General features: G+C 42.3%; 1 protein-coding gene across 3 annotated transcripts in view; it reads left to right on the plus strand.

Annotated features, from left to right (window-relative positions):
- rapgef1a (Rap guanine nucleotide exchange factor (GEF) 1a) overlaps nt 1–22,620 on the plus strand; it is a 184,142-nt gene that overhangs the window by 48,202 nt on the left and 113,320 nt on the right. For all 3 annotated transcript variants that reach the window (XM_067969799.1, XM_067969797.1, XM_067969798.1), the window contains exons 2-3: nt 2,970–3,112; nt 6,259–6,437. In XM_067969799.1, coding sequence (XP_067825900.1) covers nt 2,970–3,112; nt 6,259–6,437 — 322 coding nt within the window. The remainder of the gene's footprint in view (nt 1–2,969; nt 3,113–6,258; nt 6,438–22,620) is intronic.

Below are 22,620 nucleotides of genomic sequence, written 5' to 3' on the forward strand. Positions count from 1 at the left end.
CCTGTCCATATGGGGATGGCCTCTTTGACGTGGTTAGGGTGGGAGCTGGAAAAGTGGAGCATCGTGAGGTTGTCCGTGGGCTTGCGGTAGAGTGAGGTGCTGAGGTGCCCGTCTTTGATGGAGATTCGTGTGTCCAAGAAAGAAACTGATTCTGAGGAGTAGTCCATGGTGAGCTTGATGGTGGGATGGAACTTGTTGATGTTATCGTGTAGTCTCTTCAGTGATTCTTCGCCATGGGTCCATAGGAAGAAAATGTCGTCGATGTATCTGGTGTATAGCGTTGGTTGGAGGTCCTGTGCAGTGAAGAAGTCCTGCTCGAACTTGTGCATGAAAATGTTGGCATATTGGGGTGCGAATTTGGTCCCCATGGCTGTTCCGTGTGTTTGGGTAAAGAACTGGTTATCGAAGGTGAAGACATTGTGATCCAGGATGAAGCGGATGAGTTGTAGGATGGCGTCTGGGGATTGGCTGTTGTTGGTGTTGAGTACTGATGCTGTTGCAGCGATGCCGTCATCGTGGGGGATACTGGTGTAGAGTGCCGAGACGTCCATCGTGGTGAGAAGTGTTCCTGGTTCAACTGGTCTGTGGGTGCTAAGTTTTTGTAGGAAGTCTGTAGTGTCGCGACAGAAGCTGGGGGTTCCCTGTACAATGGGTTTCAGGATGCCCTCGAAGTATCCAGAGAGGGTCTCTCACAGGGTTCCGTTGCCTGATACGATAGGACGTCCGGGTGTGTTGGCTTTGTGTATCTTTGGGAGGCAGTAGAAGTCTCCCACGCGGGGAGTACGTGGGATGAGAGCGCGTAGGATGCTTTGAAGGTCTGGATCGAAGGTCTTGATCAGTTTGTTGAGCTGGTGGGTGTGTTCCTTGGTCGGATCTGCGGGTAACCGTCTGTAGTGTTCCTGGTTGTCCAGTTGTCGGCATGCTTCTTTGCAATAGTCCGTTCTGTTCTGTATGACGATGGCTCCTCCTTTGTCCGCTGGTTTGATGACGATGTTGCGGTTGGTCTTGAGAGCGTCGATGGCGTTGCGTTGTGCTCGGGTGACATTCTGGACTGTCTTGAGTGCGGCTGATGAATCTGGCATTGACTTATCTCCTGACAGCTTGAGCATACATGTCAAGCTTAGGGCAGCGACCCTCCGGAGTCCAGTTTGACTCTTTCTTCTTCGGTTGCTGTACCGCGGATCCCTCTGTCTGCTGTTCCGGATCGTTGATTGTCTCATTGGGTTCATTGCCGAGGTGCCCAAACCCAGCTTCACAAGTTGCCTTGCTTGTGTAATAGTGCAATATTCTATCCCTGAACAAACATCAACCCTTAAGTTAAAACTTTGCTGATGACCGTAGAGCAAACTTTAAAACAAACCTAACACTGCTACCAGAATTTTTGAGTCATTTAGTATTAATTCTGTGCTTTGTTATTTAGAATTGAATGCTGTTTAATGTCCAACCAGGTCCCTCTTTGAATAACTCCTTATCTAGCTGCATCCTTTAGACTTTGAGAAGCTTCAGCATAGTTATAAAATTATTCAATATGTATAATCTGTTTCGCTGCATAACCTTTGTGTATCCCTGATACAGCTTAAATGACTTCAAGGTAACTGGTGCAGACACCAAGTAATTTTGCAGCATAAAATGCGATCCACATATTTAGATTAGTTTCAAGCCCAGTTTTATGTTCTTACCTCACAAGACTTTGTTATTAAAATAAAACATTCTTGTAACAGAAGGCCAATAAATATCCTGTTTATTCATCTGTGTTTTGTTGTATTTGGCTTGACCATTAAAAGTAATCTGAATCTTACCCTGGTAGCTTGGGCAGTTGCATTCACTACTTTTGATGTTTTGAGACTGCTTGGTAGAAGAAAACATCATGTACTAAAGTGCTGACAACACTTGGAGAAAAAAGTAACGTCCAGCTTATATTGTTAAAGTATTGTCTCTATCTAACTAATTGTGTAGTGACGTTGATGGTGTTGGATAGTTCAGCACAGACATTCAATGTACTGATGTCCAAAACAAAATTTTCCGTTTTTATTCTCACTAAAGCTTTGGCCCTCATGCTTTACTTATTCTCTCCTGCAGCCTTCATATCACTTGCAGGCACAAGATGTACTTAAATTTATATATTATATTGAAACCTCCTGCACTGTTTTGCCCCATGAATTGTTTTTGGTTTGTAGGTAATTATGGCAGCCATTCTGCCACAAATGGGTATGGGATAAATGACCGTCAAAGGATTTTTGGTTAGTATTGGTTGAGGGAGAAATTTTGGCTATAACACTAAAAGAACTCCTTCTCCTCTTCAAATAATGCTGAGTTTTTCAACATCCATCAAAACAAACAGGAGGGACCTCAGTTTAATGCCCCATCTGAAAGACTGCACCTCTAATATTCTAGCACACCTGCAGTTCTGTACTGGAATATCAGTCTAGGTTATAAATTGGAGAACTGGCCTAGAAGCAAAAGGGTTACCAACTGAGTCTAGATGTCCTCTTTGTGTTATACTAAACTCTCCCAGTCACGTTTGTTGCACCTGAAACTTATTGTTGAAAATTACCTTCTTCATAACTGTTCATGGGTTACTGCACCAATGCAGTCTCTACTTTTGAGAATTGTTTGGAACACTGAACTGAATTGGACATCAAATTGTGCTTGCCAGTTGAATCTATAACATGTATTAAGTAGACTAGAGCTTTCTTGGCTTCCTCCTGAATGACCTGATAGCTTAACTTGGCAAAGCAAAATTGTCAGCTTCCCCTTACTGTGATGATCTAGCCCCATGGCATTGAACCATAGAACCTGGAAGTATATGCTTAATTTTACTGTTATCATAGAGCTGTAGTTATAAGATGTGTTTTCTTCCGTTTAATCATGTTTTAAACTTGGGTAGAAGTCACCTTAAAAATGAATTGTATTTTATGTTTTGTCAGTATGGTGGTACTTGTTTACCATTTGCTCCTTCACTCTTCTAGATTCCCAACGTTCCCACCTGACTTCGTTCACCATGAAGTTGATGGACAAATTTCATTCGCCAAAAATAAAACGAACTCCATCAAAAAAGGGAAAACCAGTGGAAATAGTTATTAAGGCGAGCACAGAAAAACCTCCAAACAAGGTTGGTTCCTCATTCTATGCCTTGTGCACAGAAAGTGTAATGTCAAAAACTTTTTGTTTACGTCTTAAATTTTGACTTCTTTCCAGTTGCAAGATATACAAATTAAAGATAAGAAAACATTTTCATTTTTCTTCACATTCTGTGATACAGTTCAAAGTCATCAAATTGTGTATATTTTTCAGAAATAATTGTGCTTTTAAGTGTGTTCTAAGTTGGTCTAGTAACTTTCCTCTACTGTGGCTCCATGTTTAATAATAGTCTTGTTACTAATTTTCTCCTTCTCTAATTCAAACTTTGCCATTTTATTTAGTCAGCAGCCAGGCATTTCCTGTTTCTGATGGACTTGACTGCAACAACATTCAGTGTCTTTGGCAAGATTGCTTTTCATTATGCAAGAGCGTTTGATTATCATAGCAGAACTGATATGAAGTAAAGGCTAGCCAAGACTACAAGTCAGCTAATTGAAGTCCAAAGATAAGGATCTTTTGCCATTCTATTAATCAAGGAATTTGATTCCCAATATTGGCAGCTCTTATCTTGATGAGCACAGAAGCATGACCAAAAGTGTTATTTTTTGTAAAAAAAATGCTGAGGGGAGGAAAAACTGCATCAGAAAAAATTAAAATGTTATTTGAAAAAAGGAGAAATTACTAATTTTTGGGGTCAAAAAGTCTGTCAGTGACCTGTCATGTTATCCAACTAGAAAAGATCCACTTTGCTCATGCATCAGTGGGTCTTTTTCGTAAGCAGCTGATTATCTTCTAGCAGCAGTTATTCTGGATACCAGTCCTGATAGTCCCCCCCATTTAAAAAGTTCAATACTGGTCAGGTCTTGTGGTTTCCTTTAATTAGTGTCCCCACCAATGCAATGTCAAAATTTTCACTTTGAAGCAATTTACGATGGCAGACCACTTTTTATATTGCCAGTTGTTTTGGCTGTGTAGCGTTTTCCACTTGGGACTTTGCAGCAGTGTCAAATTTTGATCTGGATCTAGTCTTCTCCTTAAATACTATTTTATTGAAGGTATGTGGATCCAGATACTGTTTTCCCGATGCACATCAGTTGAGGAATTTAGATTATCTGAAGACAGTATTGGGGGTTTTGAGGAAGGTAAGCTACAGTACTGTCATGAAGATGGCTGCTGGATAACTTAATTGTGGCTGCAGCAGAGAAGGTGTCCAGGTACCAGGAGTCAGCTTGGATATGTTATTTCCGAGGTTCCTGCAATCAGAAGTGCAAATTAATCATCTTCAAGCTGTGTGATCAGAAGACCACATCCGAGCGCTGTTCCTGATGTCTTTATTAGTTGCTGTTCTCTGCTGTCTCGTGCAGATGGACAGAACTTATGCATATTTCTTCATGCAGATAGGTGAAGCTCTCCAGGATCTGCCTGCAGCTGGCACAACCCTGTCTGGTTGGTTTCAGCAATGGCTTAGGCAAACTATGTAGCTTTAGCACTGCCTTCTGCAGTTCATTTGACTGCTTTATGGGGCTTAACATCAGCCTTGACTGCATCACTGATCTGTGCAACCCAGTCTAGGTGTGGTATTGGAACTGCTCCAAAAAAACAGTGCTCACTGGCAAACTCTTCTATATGGACTAGATTACCAGAAATAGTTGCATAAATATCTGAGGTCACTCTTGTACTTTTCCTGTTTTTAATCTTATGCCCGATGACTTACTCTCCTGTGAATCCCCATGGTGGTATCTTCTACTTTGTCTTATGACATTTACATAGTGGTTCTTTAGGAAGGCATTCGTGGCCAACTAAATTTCTTAATCTTCATCAGAGACTTAGTGAATGGCATCAAAAGTTTCATTCTTCATTGATTTTGTTTCTTTCTAACTAATGTACAAAATAAATCTGTTGAAGCATCCTGCGTGTCAATGCAGTCTCACTCTTTTTGTATCCTGCTTTCACTGGTTTATTGTACCAGTTCCACTCCTTCTGGTCTATTAAATCTATTGATATTGGTTTACTCTATAAATGTTAATTGTAAGCCCAAACATGTATTACATAAAATTAATTCAGTTCTACAGGCAACCTGAGGTGTACTTGAAGATGCATGGGCTTTTAATTAAGGCATACAGGGGCCAGGCTAAGTTGTAAATTAAGTGAATAAATGCAGCCAAGATAAATCTGTGCATAAGTGATTATTGCACAATCAAAATAACACAGTAATTGTCTACTTGTGTAGAAGACCTCAGTACAGTCGTCCTGTCGCCACCTCCAGAGGTTTCAAAATGCTCACTTAAACCTCGCAAAAATATTTATTTAATTTATCTTCCTCTCGTCAACTTTACAACTAGATGTTGGGTTTTAACAAACTGCCAAAACCCCACTTTTAACGTGCTTTGGTAAATTCATTTCTATTCCTGCCAGTTCTAACTCATTGCAGTGCTGCTGCAACTGTATTGTAACTTGTATTCATAAGGTGGCATTAACATTTTATACAAATAATTCATTATGCTCTGTTTTTATAGCTTCAGCAAGCAATTTGATAGGTTTCTTAATTCAGAAGTTAATTTTATATTACAGCATTACATATAACAATTTGAAAATTGTAAATATAGGATTTCTTTTTACATTTTTTGATCCCTTTGAGTTTTTAAATTTCAGAGATTAGGTTATTGTGGCATTTAATAATAGGGGATTCAACTTTAATGTGCTAGTGATAATTGTAGTGGATCTTTTATTCCAGATTACTTGTTGACCGTTTGTCTTTGAAAACAAACCTTGGATTCACGATCAGTAAAATTGTCAGTCATTTAATGTCAGAATAACCTAATTTCTGAAATATAAAAAAACTTAAAGGGACCAAAAATGTAAAGAAAATCCTACAGATTGTTTTTAGGTTTTTTGGCAGCACATTGCATTTGTTTCAAATTCTAGTATTTGATTGCTTTGATGTAGTAATGCCAGCAGAGGTGAGCTCTGTGAAAAGACAACTCTTTTATGCAAAAACAATTGAATTTTTCACTCCTTACTTTGTCATTTTTTGTATTGCGCTTTATATTAAAATCTTATGTGAGTTAAATACTCACACATGGATTGCTCGTGACTATTTTGTGCCCGTTACTTTCATAAGTGCTAGCTGTTTCTGGATTACGCACAACTGCCTTTCTTTTAATTTGTTTTTTGTAGACTTTAAACCGGCTGGAGGAGCAGGAAAAGGAAGTGGTGAGTGCGCTGCGGTATTTTAAAACCATTGTGGATAAAATGGTGATTGACAAAAAGGTCCTCGAGATGTTGCCAGGATCAGCCAGTAAAGTCCTGGAGGCCATCTTGCCGTTAGTACAAGTGGACCCACGCATTCAACAGAGGTGAGTGAGTAACATTCTGTGGCTCCAAGAATTCCGATGGGTGCTCAGAAGTTAATCAGTGGTGAAACGCAAGCTTAGCTGATGTGACTTTTTGCACGTTTCATTCTAAAAGATAAATACATAACTGATCAAGTGTGGAATTCAATTCTATTGTGCAGAGCTGATGCAGACAACATCATGTCAATGATGCAAGTTTGTTTGTTTGTTTGTGCATTGATTGTTGAGCGTTTGCGTGATTCCACTCCTACCTGTCTCAATGCAGCCACTGTATTTCCAGCAGTGGCTTTTCCTCCCACCCTGCGCAGTCACCTCTTGTGTACCCCAATGTTCTATCCTTGCGCCCCCCCCCCCCCCCCCCCACTTCCTCATTTATATTTTGCCTCTTCAATTATGTCCTCCAAAAAGATAAGTCCTTTCAGCCAATTTAGCTTATCCTTCCAGAAATACCTGCAATCCCCTCCACTATAGGAATCCTAGAAGTTTAACTTAGAAACCAGCCGTTTAGTCCAACAGTCCAGTCAGTGTTCACTCTCCACACGAGCACAGTCCTAATTACATTTAGCTGCCTTGCTCCCATGTCCCTTTATCCCCTTTTCTTTCTTTCACCTTCCAATCTAATCTTGAATGTTGACATAGTTTCTGCCTGGACCACTAACCCTGAAGTGAATTCCACAGCCTCACAACTCTGTGTGAAGAGGTTTCTTTTGCTCTGTTCTAAATCTCTTGCATTTAATCTTGTACCTGTAATATTGCTCATTTTGCTCTCAACCACTTCAGGATCCACATTCTTTCTGATAGGCTTATCTTTAGTAAAGACCAATGCAAAGTACTTATTAAATACCTCTTTTTGATCGGCATCTACAAATTGACAATCTTTCCGTCTCCGGGGTTCCACTTATTTTTCAAATTCTCTGTTTACTGGTATACTTGTCATGGTGATTTATCATATCACCGTTACTGCATCCAATTGCTTCTTGGGAAAGACTCCAGTTTTTACATCCACTACCAGAAAGGCATGGTGTTAGTTTCTACATGTATTCTGACAACATCCAGCTGTGTATCTCCGCCACTTCCCTTGATTTCACAATGACTGTGTGCTGTTAGACTGCCTACCTGATATCAAGTTGTGGATGAGCTGGCTTTACTCCAACTGCACATTGAGAAGATTGAAGCCATTGATTATGGCCCCCACCAAAAGCTGTGTCCATGCCACTGATTCCATTTCCATCCCTGACTGCCCATTCAGACTGTACTAGACTATGCATATCCTGAGTGTCCTGCTTAACCTACAGCTGAGCTTAAAATCTAATTGTGATTTTGTTAATGGAGGGTGTGAGTGTGCGCTTTAAATACCACATATGATCCTCGCACTTGATTGCCAAACTCAATGGTTCTTACTTGGCTCAAATCCGATTGTGTGCGTCATTGCTTCCATTCTTAGAAAAAAGCTTACCTAGTGTAGAAAGTTGGTTTAAGTGGCCGTTGAATGCTTCATCCCATTTCTGCCAAGTAATGGGCACATTTTAAGCGCATGCAATGCTTTACCAGATATCGGCAAGAAGGACTAGATTCACATGTTCTACACCTATCTAAGCAACTTTCTTTGGGAAAGTCTTGTGTGCGTAGTCTGCATCTTTTCCCAGATCTCACTGTTTAACATTTAAAAATATTGAGTCTGCACGCACATGCTGTCAACTTTTTTTCCCCATTCTAAATTCTGTACCCACATTTGAAATGGAAACTACCTATGTAAACTTGTCATGGTTTAATTGCACCTCCCAGGTGAAGGTGCTGCAGTGTCACCACTGGCAGGAGAGTGTAATTACAGTGAGACAATTTTACACAGTCAGTTTCAATTGTAAGTGTGGATACAGGAATTTATAATGGAAATATAAAAATAAGGACAGAATATTTGACTTTAAAATGGGGATTGAATTACGTCTGCGTGGCCTGCACATCTTAGTGGCCTGCTTGACCCAGAACTGAGCTTCGAATTCCATATCCTAGCCCATGACCAAGACTGTTTGCTTCCACCACTGCCCCAACCTCACTCCCTCCTGAGCCAAAACCTTTATCACTGACCTCCAACCCCCTTCATCTACAGACAATGCTTGGTCTTGGCTCTGTGAAATGCTACAGGAGATCCCTTTTAATGTAATAAAAACTATGTCTGTGTGCATTTCCTGTCAGCGTTTCCATTATAAATTCCTGTGTTCTCATTTATAATGGCACCTGCGTCTGTAAACTTGTCATGTATAATTACACCCTCCCACGCTGTAGCACCACTACTTTGTATCTCCTAGTTCTTTCGCTTGTACTGTAGAGAAACTCTTGTATAGCAACCAGCTTTAAGATTTGCTATTTAAAGATAATATAAAATTAAAGTATTATGTAATAAGGACAGAATGTATGTTTTTAAAATGGGAACCAAATTATGTTTACATGCCCTGGTCCACTTATTACTTGCCCTCTAACCTTGCTTCACTTAAAGACTATAATTGGTCTTGACTCCCCATGTACAACACCACAGGAAATTAACTAGTTATTAAAGATATGTGTAGCCTGAATTTTTCTGAAGGCATTTTTTATTACTTTTTCCCACTGTGGTCACTTTGTGCCATTGCAGCTTCAAGGATGGTAACTGACCCGTTCCCAGCCTCCTGCTAGTGCTACAGTAATTATTGGCTGTTTTGGGGAAGAGAAAAGCCTTGTGGAAACTTTCCCCCAATTCTCATTTAATTTTCTTTATGTTCCTCCCTGTGGGGAAGTGTTGTTTGTCACTCCTCAGCACCTCCCTGCAAAGGCGCCATTGAGATTGGGAAACTTGATTTGTGGTTAAATTTATAACATTTAGTGCCAACTCTCCATTGCATTGAACCATTAAGTTTCCCTGTACTCTGCCTTTTTTAGGAAGAGGACATAGTATAAAATTGTACTTTTGCACTGATATTCTAATCATATCTGTTGTAGATATTTATTTTTAAAAAAAAAGCTTAGGAAGGATTACTGCCAATTTCAATGTAGCTGCAGAGAGTTGCCCCTTATTACATTGTAGGTGCTCAGTGTTTGCTGTACTAACTTGGTTTTAGCATCTTTCTCCACTTTATCCTCACACTTGTCCTTAGTTGGTCAGAAACTATTTTTATAGGATCTAACTCCATTCCTGCAAAGTAGTTCATCTCACTTTTAACCTAGCAGTTTTCAAGCTTTTCTATGAGGGAGCCCCTGTGAATAGTAACACATCCCTGAGAACCCCATATCTTAACTTATGAAAGACTATGTTTACCACCTAAAGGAAAAACATGCTTTCACTGCAGACTTTTTTTTTATTAGTACACAGCAGCTGAAATAGTAAGACAACAGATACAGAAATGTAGAGAAATCTGATGACCTTGCGGAGCTTCGGGGATCCCCAATGGAACCACTGATTTAGGGAGCCTAATTTGAAAAGCTGTGTTTTAGTCCAGGCTTATGCATAAGGTGATTTTTGCATTGTACATTCTTTGCAGCCTTGCTACCTAATGCCAATTTTTTGTTGACAGGCAGAGATTAATTTTGTGTCGTTCCAGTGTTGTGTAAAAGTTTGATTAGCACTTAAGCAGAACAGTATTTGGCACATAAATGAGGGCAGCCTGCTTTCCACAGCACAAACTATTAATCATGGTATCATGCCCAACCAACGAGTTGTATATTTCACATGTGAGAGCACATCTTGTTCTGTTAAGAATAGACTTGACAACAACCTTGTATGCCTGGCAACATCGGATGTAACAAAAAAAGAAACTAATTGGCATTTATTGTAACTTGAGTTGGATAAATAAAATCCAGATGGCAGAAAGCACTCTTGGATTGATTTAGATATCAGGATATTTTGAGGTGCGGAATATAATCAACAGGGATGTCATATTGTGGTGTGGTAATTGTTTAAGGATGTTGCCTTTCAAGGTCAGTAAGACCATTGTGACTTTTCCTAATTACTTTTGAGAGCAGCAAAGAAATTTCAAAATAAAAAGCACTTTCAGGGTTAGAAATACAGTTCGCTTTCAGTTAGACTTTTCATGGTTTATAATGACCACGTGTAGCTTCTGATATCCTACAGTCTTTCCACTTTGTAGACTAAGCATTTTATATTAAAGCCTTTATACTTTAGATCTCTGCATGGTTTCCACTAAAAGTGGTACAGCAATGGACCTGTGCCATTTGTTCAGCGAGTCGAGCCAAAGCTTACTCGAACATAGGATGTTGATGTATAAGGTGCACTCCTTACTAAAACTTGTTTTAGAGCAAAATTTTACGGCAGGGATGGTGCCACTGTTTGAACACACTTTCATTTCTAGGAACAGGGCTCCCATCCAGTGTAGACTGTTGGAATGATAGTCTCCTTAATCGGCTGCCTGTAAGGATCATGAGTGTAACAAGTTTACGCAGTTTCAGCCTTTTGAGGTGAAATCAAACTGTATGATGTTAATGTGTTAAAATGTTTGTATAAAATTCCTCTGGCTGCTATTTTAACAAGATGCCAACCTGTATTTTGAGTTGAAATGGCATGATGCGATAGAAACATTATAAATGTTATTGTCTTTTTACACTAATATCACACAGTTTGGTTTCACCTCACCAGTCCCTTGTGGACACGAATGTAAATCTACCCATAATTGGGCACTAATGTGCATTTTTTTTATTCGTTCATGGGATGTGGGCATCGCTGGTGAGGCTGGCATTTATTGCCCATCCCTAATTACCCTTGAGAAGGTGGTGGTGAACCGCCTTCTTGAACCGCTGCAGTCCGTGTGGTGACTGTTCTCCCACAGTGCTGTTAGAAAGGGAGTTCCAGGAATTTGACCCAGCGACGATGAAGGAACGGCTATATATTTCCAAGTCGAGGTGGTGTGTGACTTGGAGGGGAACGTGCAGGTGGTGTTCCCATGTGCCTGCTGCTCTTGTCCTTCTAGGTGGTAGAGGTCGTGGGTTTGGGAGGAGCTGTCGAAGAAGCCTTGGCGAGTTGCTGCAGTGCATCCTGTGGATGATACACACTGCAGCCACTGTGCGCCAGTGGTGAAGGGAGTGAATGTTTAGGGTGATGGATGGGGTGCCAATCAAGCGGGCTGCTTTGTCCTGGATGGTGTCGAGCTTCTTGAGTGTTGTTGGAGCTGCACTCATCCAAGCAAGTGGAGAGTATTCCATCACACTCCTGACTTGTGCCATGTAGATGGTGGAAAGGCTTTGGGGAGTCAGGAGGTGAGTCACTCGCCGCAGAATACCCAGCCTCTGACCTGCTCTCGTAGCCACAGTATTTATATTGCTGGTCCAGTTAAGTTTCTGGTCAATGGTGACCCCCAGGATGTTGATGGTGGGGGATTTGGCAATGGTAATACCGTTGAATGTCAAGGGGAGGTGGTTAGACTCTCTCTTGTTGGAGATGGTCATTGCCTGGCACTTATCTGGCATGAATGTTACTTGCCACTTATGAGCCGAAGCCTGGACGTTGTCCAGGTCTTGCTGCATGCGGGCTCGGACTGCTTCATTATTTGAGGGGTTGCGAATGGAACTGAATACTGTGCAATCATCAGCGAACATTCCCATTTCTGACCTAATGATGGAGGGAAGGTCATTGATGAAGCAGCTGAAGATGGTTGGGCCTAGGACACTGCCCTGAGGAGCTCCTGCAGCAATGCCCTGGGTCTGAGATGATTGGCTTCCAACAACCACTACCATCTTCCTTTGTGCTAGGTATGACTCCAGCCACGAGAAAGTTTTCCCCCTGATTCCCATTGACTTCAATTTTACGAGGTCTCCTTGGTGCCACACTCAGTCAAATGCTGCCTTAATGTCAAGGGCAGTCACTCTCACCTCACCCCTGGAATTCAGCTCTTTTGTCCATGTTTGGACCAAGGCTGTCATGAGGTCTGGAGCCGAGTGGTCCTGGCAGAACCCAAACCCAGCATCGGTGAGCAGGTTATTGGTGAGTAAGTGCTGCTTGATAACACTGTCGATGACACCTTCCATCACTTTGCTGATGATTGAGAGTAGACTGGTGGGGCGGTCATTGGCCGGATTGGATTTGTCCTGCTTTTTGTGGACAGGACATACCTGGGCAATTTTCCACATTGTCGGGTAGATGCCAGTGTTGTAGCTGTACTGGAACAGCTTGGCTAGAGATGCAGCTAGTTCTGGAGCACAAGTCTTCAGCACTACAGCTGGGATGTTGTCGGGGCCCATAGCCTTTGCTGTATCCCGTGCACTCAGCCGTTTCTTGATATCACGTGGAGTGAATCGAATTGGCTGAAGACTGGCTTCTGTGATGGTGGGGATATCGGGAGGAGGCAGAGATGGATCATCCACTTGGCACTTCTGGCTGAAGATGGTTGCAAACACTTCAGCCTTGTCTTTTGCACTCACGTGCTGGACTCCGCCATTATTGAGGATGGGGATGTTTGCAGAGCCTCCTCCTCCCGTTAGTTGTTTAATTGTCCACCACCATTCACGAGTGGATGTGGCAGGACTGCAGAGCTTTGATCTGATCCGTTGGTTGTGGAATCGCTTAGCTCTGTCTATAGCATGTTGCTTCCGCTGTTTAGCATGCATGTAGTCCTGAGTTGTAGCTTCACCAGGTTGGCACCTCATTTTTAGGTATGCCTGGTGCTGCTCCTGGCATGCTCTTCTACACTCCTCATTGAACCAGGGTTGATCCCCTGGCTTATTGGTAATGGTAGTGAGGAATATGCCAGGCCATGAGGTTACAGATTGTGCTGGAATACAATTCTGCTGCTGCTGATGGCCCACAGTGCCTCATGGATGCCCGGTTTTGAGCTGCTAGATCTGTTCTGAATCTATCCCATTTAGCATGGTGGTATTGCCACACAGCACGTTGGATGGTGTCCTCAGTGCGACGACGGGACTTTATCTCCACGAGGACTGTGCGGTGGTCACTCCGACCAATACTGTCATGGACGGATGCATTTGCGACAGGTAGATTGTTGAGGACGAGGTCAAGTAAGTTTTTCCCACGTGTTGGTCCACTTACCACCTGCCGCAGACCCAGTCTGGCAGCTATGTCCTTCAGGACTCGGCCAGCTCGGTCAGTAGTGGTGCTACCGAGCCACTCTTGGTGATGGACATTGAAGTTCCCCACCCAGAGTACATTTTGTGCCCTTGCTACCCCCAGTGCTTCCTCCAAGTGGTGCTCAACATGGAGGAGGACTGATTCATCAGCTGAGGGAGGACGGTACGTGGTAATCAGCAGGAGGTTTCCTTGCCCATGTTTGACCTGATGCCATGAGATTTCATGGGGTCCAGAGTCAATGTTGAGGACTCCCAGGGCCACTCCCTCCTGACTGTATATCACTGTACCGCCACCTCTGGTTGGTCTGTCCTGCAGGTGGGACAGGACATACCCAGGGATGGTGATGGAAGAATCTGGGACATTGGCTGAAAGGTATGATTCTGTGAGTATTGCTTGACTGGTCTGTGGGACAGCTGTCCCAATTTTGGCATAAGTCCCCAGATGTTAGTGAGGAGGACTTTGCAGGGTCGACTGGGCTTGGTTTGCCGTTGTCGTGTCCGGTGCCTTGTGGTCCGTCCGGTTTTATTCTTATGATTTCTTTTAGCGAGATTTTACAACTGAGTGGCTTGCTAGGCCATTTCAGAGGGCAATTAAGAATCAACCACATTGCTGTGGGTCTGGAGTCACATATAGGCCAGACCGGGTAAGGACGGCAGGTTTCCTTCCCTAAAGGGCATTAGTGAACCAGATGGGTTTTTTACGACAATCCGGTAGTTTCATGGCCACCATTACTGATACTGGTATTTTAATTGCAGATTTAAAAAATTTAATTAAATTAATTAATTGAATTTAAATTCCCCAGCTGCCGTGGTGGGATTTGAATTCAATTAATTAATTTAATTAATTAAATTTTAAAAATCTGCAATTAAAATACCAGTACACAAGAGGTGACTGCGCAGGGTGGGAGGAAAAGCCACTGCTGGAAATACAGTGGCTGCATTGAGACAGGTAGGAGTGGAATCATGCAAACGCTCAACAATCAGCCACATTGCTGTGGGTCTGGAGTCACATATAGGCCAGACCGGGTAAGGACAGCAGGTTTCCTTCCCTAAAGGGCATTAGTGAACCAGATGGGTTTTTTACAACAATCCGGTAGTTTCATGGCCACCATTACTGATGCTGGTATTTTAATTGCAGATTTTTAAAATTAAATTAAATTAATTAATTGAATTTAAATTCCCCAGCTGCCGTGGCGGGATTTGAATTCATGACTCCAGATTTTTAGTCCAGGCCTCTGGATTACTAGTCCAGTAACATAACCACTATGCTACCGTACCCTATTAATATAATACCTTCACTTGGTACAGCTGTTGTGGGAAATTGGTCTGTCCAATATATAACCGTGTTCTGAGATTTGAATGAAGGTTCATTGTTGTGAGTTAGAGAGGTTACTGTGTCCCTGATCCATGTATTTAGACAGTGTTTAATGCTGGAATTGGGTTCAAAGTATTTTTCCCAGCACAAGTGTGCCTTGAGCACAGAAAATCCTCTTGCATAGGATCCATGCACCTTTATGCCCCTGACATGCTCCTGTGTATCAATAATCATTAATTTTCCTATCTAATGTGCTGGGTAATAGTAAGAATGCAGCTCTGGCCAAGATTACTATTCTATTATTGAATAATGTAAATTGGTGACGTGGCACATGCAGTCTCTCACACCTGGCTGGAGGAACTTATTCAGCAAGTTTTGGATTGATCCTGTGAGTAAGATGATTCGTCTAGTTTTCTCAAATTGTCAGAAGCTGGTACTATCTGAATCGCCAACTGGTCAGTTTTCAAACCTGCATTTGTTTGGGCATCAGGTGAGGACAGGCTTGGGGTTTGTAATCATTCTTTAAAGAGTCAATATCTTCAGAAGAGTGGAGAAAATTGACAAATTGGGATGGGTAGAAAGAGGGAAGACTGAGAACAAAAGTCATTTTAAAAAAAATGAAAATGATCCTGTGTTGTGTAGGATTAATGAGACTGTTGCCTGACTCCTGAGTAGGCAAGTTACTATAATATCAGTGTTTGTTTCAGCATGTGAACTGAAAACTTAAAAATGGTGGGACAGAGCTTATGGCAGTATAAGGTTTACAATTTACAAAGCAATCAAGGCAGTATCTTGAACAAAAAGTAAAATACTGCAAATGCTGGAAATCAGAAACAGAGCCAACATTCAGTAGGTCAGGCAGTCTCTTTGGAGAGAGCAGTCAAGTTAACATTTCAGGTATGGACCCTTTGTCCGAACCTTTGTTTTTGTAAATGAATTAGATGGGAGGTTCTTGGACCTCCCTTTTTCCTTTGAATGATTGTGGTCTTGTAGTTGAAGTGGAATAAGCACACTTTGAAAGTATGATAGTTTTAGTCAGTGCACAGATTGAAGATTAAATGATTATCGTAGTGATGTCTTTTCATTTGACAGTTACATTTCAGTGTCCTTTATAAGATGAGCATTGGAAGATTAGCTCTCAGGTGTTCACTATAACGGTGTTGCTCTATTCAGTTACATAAGTAAATAAGGTTATCGGGATATTTTTCACTATACCTGTTTATTTTTATGATCTAAGGACAGGTTGCACAAACTTGGATTGTATTCCCTTGAGTTTAGAAGGTTGAGGGGTGATCAAATTGAGGACTTCAAAATGGTAAAGGGATTTGATGCGGTAGATAGAGAGAAACTATTTCCTCTGGTGAGGCAATCCAGAACCGGGGAGCATAATCTTAACATTAGAACTAGGCCGTTTAGGAGTGAAATTAGGAAGCACTTTTTCCATACAAAGGGTAGTGGAAATATGGAACACTCTTTCCTGAAAAAAGCGGTGGCTGCTGGGTCAATTGAAATTTTCAAGACTGAGTGATATATTTTTGTTGGGTAAGCATATCAAGGAATATGGAGCAAAGGCAGGTAAATGAAGCTGAGGTACAGATCAGCCATGATTTAACAGCATGGCGGAACTGGCTCGAGGGCTGAATGACATACTCATCATGTTCCTATGATCAAGATTGCTGTAAACCAGTTCCACTGAGGAAGACAGAAATTATTATAATTTCTGACCTTTGGTATAACATTAAAAGTGGAAGTTTTTTTATTCATTCATAGGGTGTGGGCATTGCTGGCAAGGCCAGCATTTATTGCCCTTGAGAAGGTGGTGGTGAGCCACCTTGTTGAACCACTGCCGTCCATGTGGTGAAGGTACTCCCACAGTGCTGTTAGGCAGGGAGTTCCAGGATTTTAACCCAGCGACAACGAAGGAAGGGCGATACATTTCCAAGTCAGGATGGTGTGTGACTTGGAGGAGAACGTGCAGGTGGTGGCGCTTCCATGCGCCTGCTGCTCTTGTCCTTCTAGGTGGTAGAGGTGGCGGGGTTGGGAGGTGCTGAAGAAGCCTTGGTGTGTTGCTGCAGTGCATCTTGTAGATGGTACGCACTGCAGCCACGGTGTGCCGGTGGTGGAAGGAGTGAATGTTTAAGATGGTAGATGGGTTGCCAATCAAGCGGGCTGCTTTGCCCAGGATGGTGTCGAGCTTCTTGAGTGTTGTTGGTGTTGCACTCATTCAGGCAAGTGGAGAGTATTCCATCACGCTCCTGACTTGTGCCTTGTAGATGGTGGAAAGGCTTTGGGGAGTCAGAAGGTGAGTCATTCGCCGCAGAATACCCAGCCTCTGCTCTGCTCTTGTCGCCACAGTATTTATGTGGCTGGTCCAGTTAAGTTTCTGGTCAATGGTGAACCCCAGGATGTTGATGAAACATAGAAACTCGGAGCAGGAGTAGGCCATTCGACCCTTCGAGCCTGCTCCGCCATTCAATATGATCATGGCTGATCCTCTATCTCAATACCATATTCACGCTCTCCCCATACCCCTGGATGCCTTTTGTGTCTAGAAATCTATCTAGCTCCTTCTTAAATATATTCAATGACTTGGCCACCACAGCCTTCTTTGGTAGAGAATTCCACAGGTTCACCACCCTCTGAGTGAAGAAATTTCTCCTCATCTCAGTCCTAAATGTCCTACCCTGTATCCTGAGACTGTGACCCCTCGTTTTGGACCCCCCCAGCCAGGGGAAACCTCCTCCCTGCATCCAGTCTGTCTAGCCCTGTCAGAGTTTTATGTTTCAATCAAATGGCGGGGGATTCGGCGATGGTAATGCCGTTGAATGTCAAGGGGAGGTGGTTAGACTCTCTCTTGTTGGAGATGGTCATTGCCTGGCACTTGTCTGGCGCGAATGTTACTTGCCACTTATCAGCCCAAGCCTGGATGTCCAGGTCTTGCTGCATGCGGGCAAGGACTGCTTCATTATCTGAGGGGTTGCAAATGGAACTGAACACTGCAATCGTCAGCGACCATCCCCATTTCTGACCTTATGATGGAGGGAAGGTCGTTGATGAAGCAGCTGAAGGTGGTTGGACCTAGGACACTGCCCTGAGGAACTCCTGCAGTGATGTCCTGGGGCTGAGTTGATTGGCCTCCAACAACCACTGCCATCTTCCCTTTTTTGTGCTAGATATGACTCCAGCCAGTGGAGAGTTTTCCCCCTGATTCCCATTGACTTCAATTTTACTACGGCTCCTTGGTGCCACACTTGATGTCAAGGGCAGTCACTCTCACCTCACCTCTGGAATTCAGCTCTTTTGTCCATGTTTGGACCAAGGCTGAAATGAGGTCTGGAGCCAAGTGGTCCTGATGGAACCCAAACTGAGCATCGGTGAGCAGATTATTGGTGAGTAAGTGTCGCTTGATGGCACTGTCGACGACACCTTCCATCACTTTGCTGATGATTGAGAGTAGACCGATGGGGCGGTAATTGGCCGGATTGGATTTGTCCTTTTTGTGGACAGGACATACCTGGGCAATTTTCCACTTTGTCGAGTAGATGCCAGTGTTGCAGCTGTACTGGAACAGCTTGGCTACAGGCGCAGCTAGTTCTGGAGCACAAGTCTTCAGCAGTACAGCCGGGATGTTGTTGGCGCCCGTAGCCTTAGCTGTATCCATTGCACTCAGCCGTTTCTTGATATCACGTGGAGTGAATCGAATTGGTTGAAGACTGGCTTCTGTGATGGTGGGGATCTTGGGAGGAGGCCGAGATGGATTATTGACTCGGCACTTCTGGCTGAAGATGGTTGCAAAAGCTTTAATCTTGTCTTTTGCATTCACGTGCTGGACTCTACTATCATTGACGATGGGGATGTTCACGGAGCCTCCTCCTTCCGTTAGTTGTTTAATTGTCTACCATCATTCACAACTGGATGTGGCAGGACTGCAGAGCTTTGATCTGATCCGTTGGTTGCGGGATCGCTTAGCTCTGTCTATAGCATGTTGCTTCCGCTGTTTAGCATGCATGTAATCCTATGTTGTAGCTTCACCAGGTTGGCACCTCATTTTTAGGTACGCCTGGTGCTGCTCCTGGCATGCTCTTCTACACTCATTGAACCAGGGTTGATCCCCTGGCTTGTTGGTAATTGTAGAGTGAGGGATATGCCGGGCCATGAGGTTACAGATTATGGTGGAATTCAATTCTGCTGCTGCTGATGGCCCACAGCGCCTCATGGATGCCCAGTTTTGAGCTGCTAGATCTGTTCTGAATCTATCCCATTCAGCACGGTGGTAGTGCCACACAACACGATGGACAGTGTCCTCAGTGTGAATATGGGACTTCGTCTCCACAAGGACTGTGCGGTTTTCACTCCTACCAATACTGTCATGGACAGATGCATCTATGACAAGTAGGTTGGTGAGGACGAGATCAAGTAGCTTTTTCCCTCGTGTTGGTTCTCACACTGCTTGCCGCATGCCCAGTCTGGCATCTGTGTCCTTCAGGACGCGGCCAGCTCGGACAGTAATGGTGCTATAAATGACCCCGCTTCCCAGATTCTTAAACAGAACCAGCACCTTTCACTTTACAATCTAAACCATGGGGCACACGTAGTTGCTTATTGAATGAGTTGATACAAGTAGAGTAAACCAGCCTCACTTTTGAGCACTCCGCTGTTGTATTAGTAACGTAACATGTACCGACGGGTGGTTCAGAAGTGCTGCAGGTATGGCTTTTCGCTGTGGCCAATTTGCAAAGAAAGAGGATGACCTAGTATAAAGTTGTTTCAGATCCCAGTAGATTACAAGTGAGTACATCTTTGGGAATTGGGGATTGGACCATGGCTCATTTCAACCAATATTTGTATCTATACGTTTCTACGAAAAGACTTTTATGAATAGATGCTCTTGAAATTTGATTATTTACAATTTTTCACCTTACCTGAATTGTCACTTGTCCAATAATGTGACATCACAAACATAGAACCTGTAAGAATATAAAGTAAGTTTTTAAAAAAAAAAGTTGGCTTGAGCTCGTTATATAATTTTTCAGTTTTCCAGTTTCAAGATCAAGCTTGACTGTCATATACCAGAACATAGGTATATAAAGGAAAATATTTTAATATATAGTTGAAGTATGCTGTCATCAGTATAGAATCACGTTCAAGAGGTTAATGCGTCAAGATTCAAGAGACTAGGGAAATCAGATCCTAATCCCAGGGAAGAGCCATAGGAGATTGTGGAACTCCATTCAACTCGAGGTGCGATATGACTGAGTTGTGGGGAGCTCTCGTACTCCCACAGAAAGGCATATGGATTTTGGTAGCCATTCCTTCTTTATGCTACAGGTGCATTAGAATTTGTTTGGCAACTTCTTAAACCTGCACCCACCTTTTTTTATTTTGAATTTTTATAAACAACGGCTACAATTTTCTATTTCTATTTAAGTTGGTGAGCTTTTTTATTAATGAATTTTTGCATGTTGTTTTGGTGTCTTTGGGACATGCTAAGAAAGTGATGAGCTCTTGGATTCAGGAGGAGACAAAATCAGAGGGTTGTACAACATCATTAATTGGTGATCTTGGTTTTGGGTTACTATCTGGAAGTGTTATGGAGATTTTAAAAAAGGGGAAAAATAATTTTGATTTTTTTTTTGATTATGCCGTGTCTTTAAACAACCTGTGCTGTTCTCTGTGCATAGCTTTTTATACAGGTTCCAAATACTTTATTTAATATCCTGTTTTATACTTATCTGTCTTAATGGAGTCATTACACCTCGAACAGTTTCTCCTTTTTATTTCCACAGTCATTTTCTCTGTGCCACTTGGTGCCAGCCTTGACTGGTACCCTGATATCATCAGCACAGGATGCACGGGGTTACCTTCCATATGTCTGCTGACAATGTCCAACTTTACCTTTTCACCACTACCGTCGACTCCAAGTCCATCGCTATACTTTCCAATTGCTTGACTGATACTGAGTTCTGAAAGAGTATTTTCTTCACCTCCAATGAAGGCCATCCTTTTCTGCTCCTACTACAACCTTGTGCCTCTGGCTATAAATTCATCAAGCTTCCTGGCAGCCCGACAAAGCGTGGTGCAAATCTGGAAAAAACTCCCCCAAAAGTCTAGGTCAATTGAAAATTTCAAAACTGAGATGATAGATTTTTGTTAGGCAAGGGTATTATAGATTACGGAACCAAGGCAGATAGATGGAGTTGAGATACAAATCAACCATGATCTAATTGAATAGTGGAACAGGCTCGAAGGGCTGAATGGCCTACTTCTGTTCCTACGTTCTTATTGGGCTGAACTTGGAGTGCACAACCACAACGTTCTTTTTGAGCCTGAATTGAGCTCTTTTAGCCCAGACCCAGTTCATTGCAAGACCACGTTCTTCCACATATGCATTATTGCTCACATGCCATTACCTCTTCCCTCTCTGCTGTCAAAACCCTAATCCATGCCTTTATCACCTTGAGGATGAATATTTTTTCTTGCGGACCCCACCACTTCTACTGTTTTCAAAATTCAGAAAATCTTATGTCCTCTCCGACAGTAAATCCTAAACCTGCATTAGCCTGTTGTTCCCAAGCTGCACTTTTTCTCCGTGCTTCAGTGATTTGGCTTCAAGATTCTCTTGCTGCTACTTGCTCTGTCTTCATCGGTCATCTTTTTGGTGCCTTTCGTCTCTTCCTCCCCTACCTTTTTTTTCCCCCCAGTTTCTTCCTTTCTTGCCTGGCCAATGGCAGCTGTGCCTTCAGCCATATTGACCCTAAGCTCTGGAATTCCCTCCCCAAACCTTTCTGCATCTCCACCTCTCCTCCTTCCTTAAAATCTACATCTTTGACCAAGTTTTTAGTCACCTCTTCTAATATCTACTCCTTTAGCTCGGTGTCAATTTTTGTCTGATTAAGCTCCTGTGAAGCACCCTGGGATGTTTTACTATGTTAAAGGTGCTACATAAATGCTGTTGTTCACCTAGCTGCCTGTAAAGTGTATTGAAAAGTTAATTCTACTTGAACATTGTATTAATGCAAGTTGGTGCCTGCCTACGTTACTATACCTCAACTCAAACTGTTTTCTGGACTTTATATTGAATAACATTTGTGATTGCTGTTTGTCCATATTTGATATTTATACAAAAGTGACTGAAACAAATCTTCAATTTTTATACTGGGCTAATGTTATATATGTTTACACTGTTAACTTCTTTATAAAATTGCAAGCATAAATGGGTAATTATCAAAGGTAACAGCGCTACAAATAAGGCATCTGGTTATTCACTTTTGGTTTATGGAGAGTTGATTTTGTAAACATACTGCATAGTACTGTTTTTCAAAGCAGAGAAAAGGCTCTTGGAGCTTGGCTTTGTCCATTTTTCAATGGACAGGTGCAAACTACAAATGAAAACAGAGCAATGCTGATGATCAGTAACTCTAGCTTTAACCCTCATTGCTGGAAAATGAAATTCATATGCAACTTTTAAACAACAAAAATGTGCATTCCTGTTAAGTTTTGAGCTATGAACCCACACACTTGAAAGTTCTTTGTTCTATTTGTGATGAGATCATGTTTAAAGTATGCAGAGGGGACTGGATTGTGGAGTCTTTGAACACTGTCCTTTCACTAATGGAATCAGTGTTCAAAGAACACATTATTAGGTCAGTATAGGGAGTTTTATTCTCCACATAATCCATGGTATACTTGATTTGGTTGTACTTGATACTGACAGTGGGCATAGTGATAAATGTACCATTCTCCACCATCTTCAACCTTCATTTAAATAAACCAAATAACAGTTAATAAATGCACTGAAGTATGCTC

The sequence above is a fragment of the Heptranchias perlo genome, chromosome 31 (assembly GCF_035084215.1).
Source record: "Heptranchias perlo isolate sHepPer1 chromosome 31, sHepPer1.hap1, whole genome shotgun sequence".
Classification (NCBI taxonomy): Eukaryota; Metazoa; Chordata; class Chondrichthyes; order Hexanchiformes; family Hexanchidae; genus Heptranchias; species Heptranchias perlo.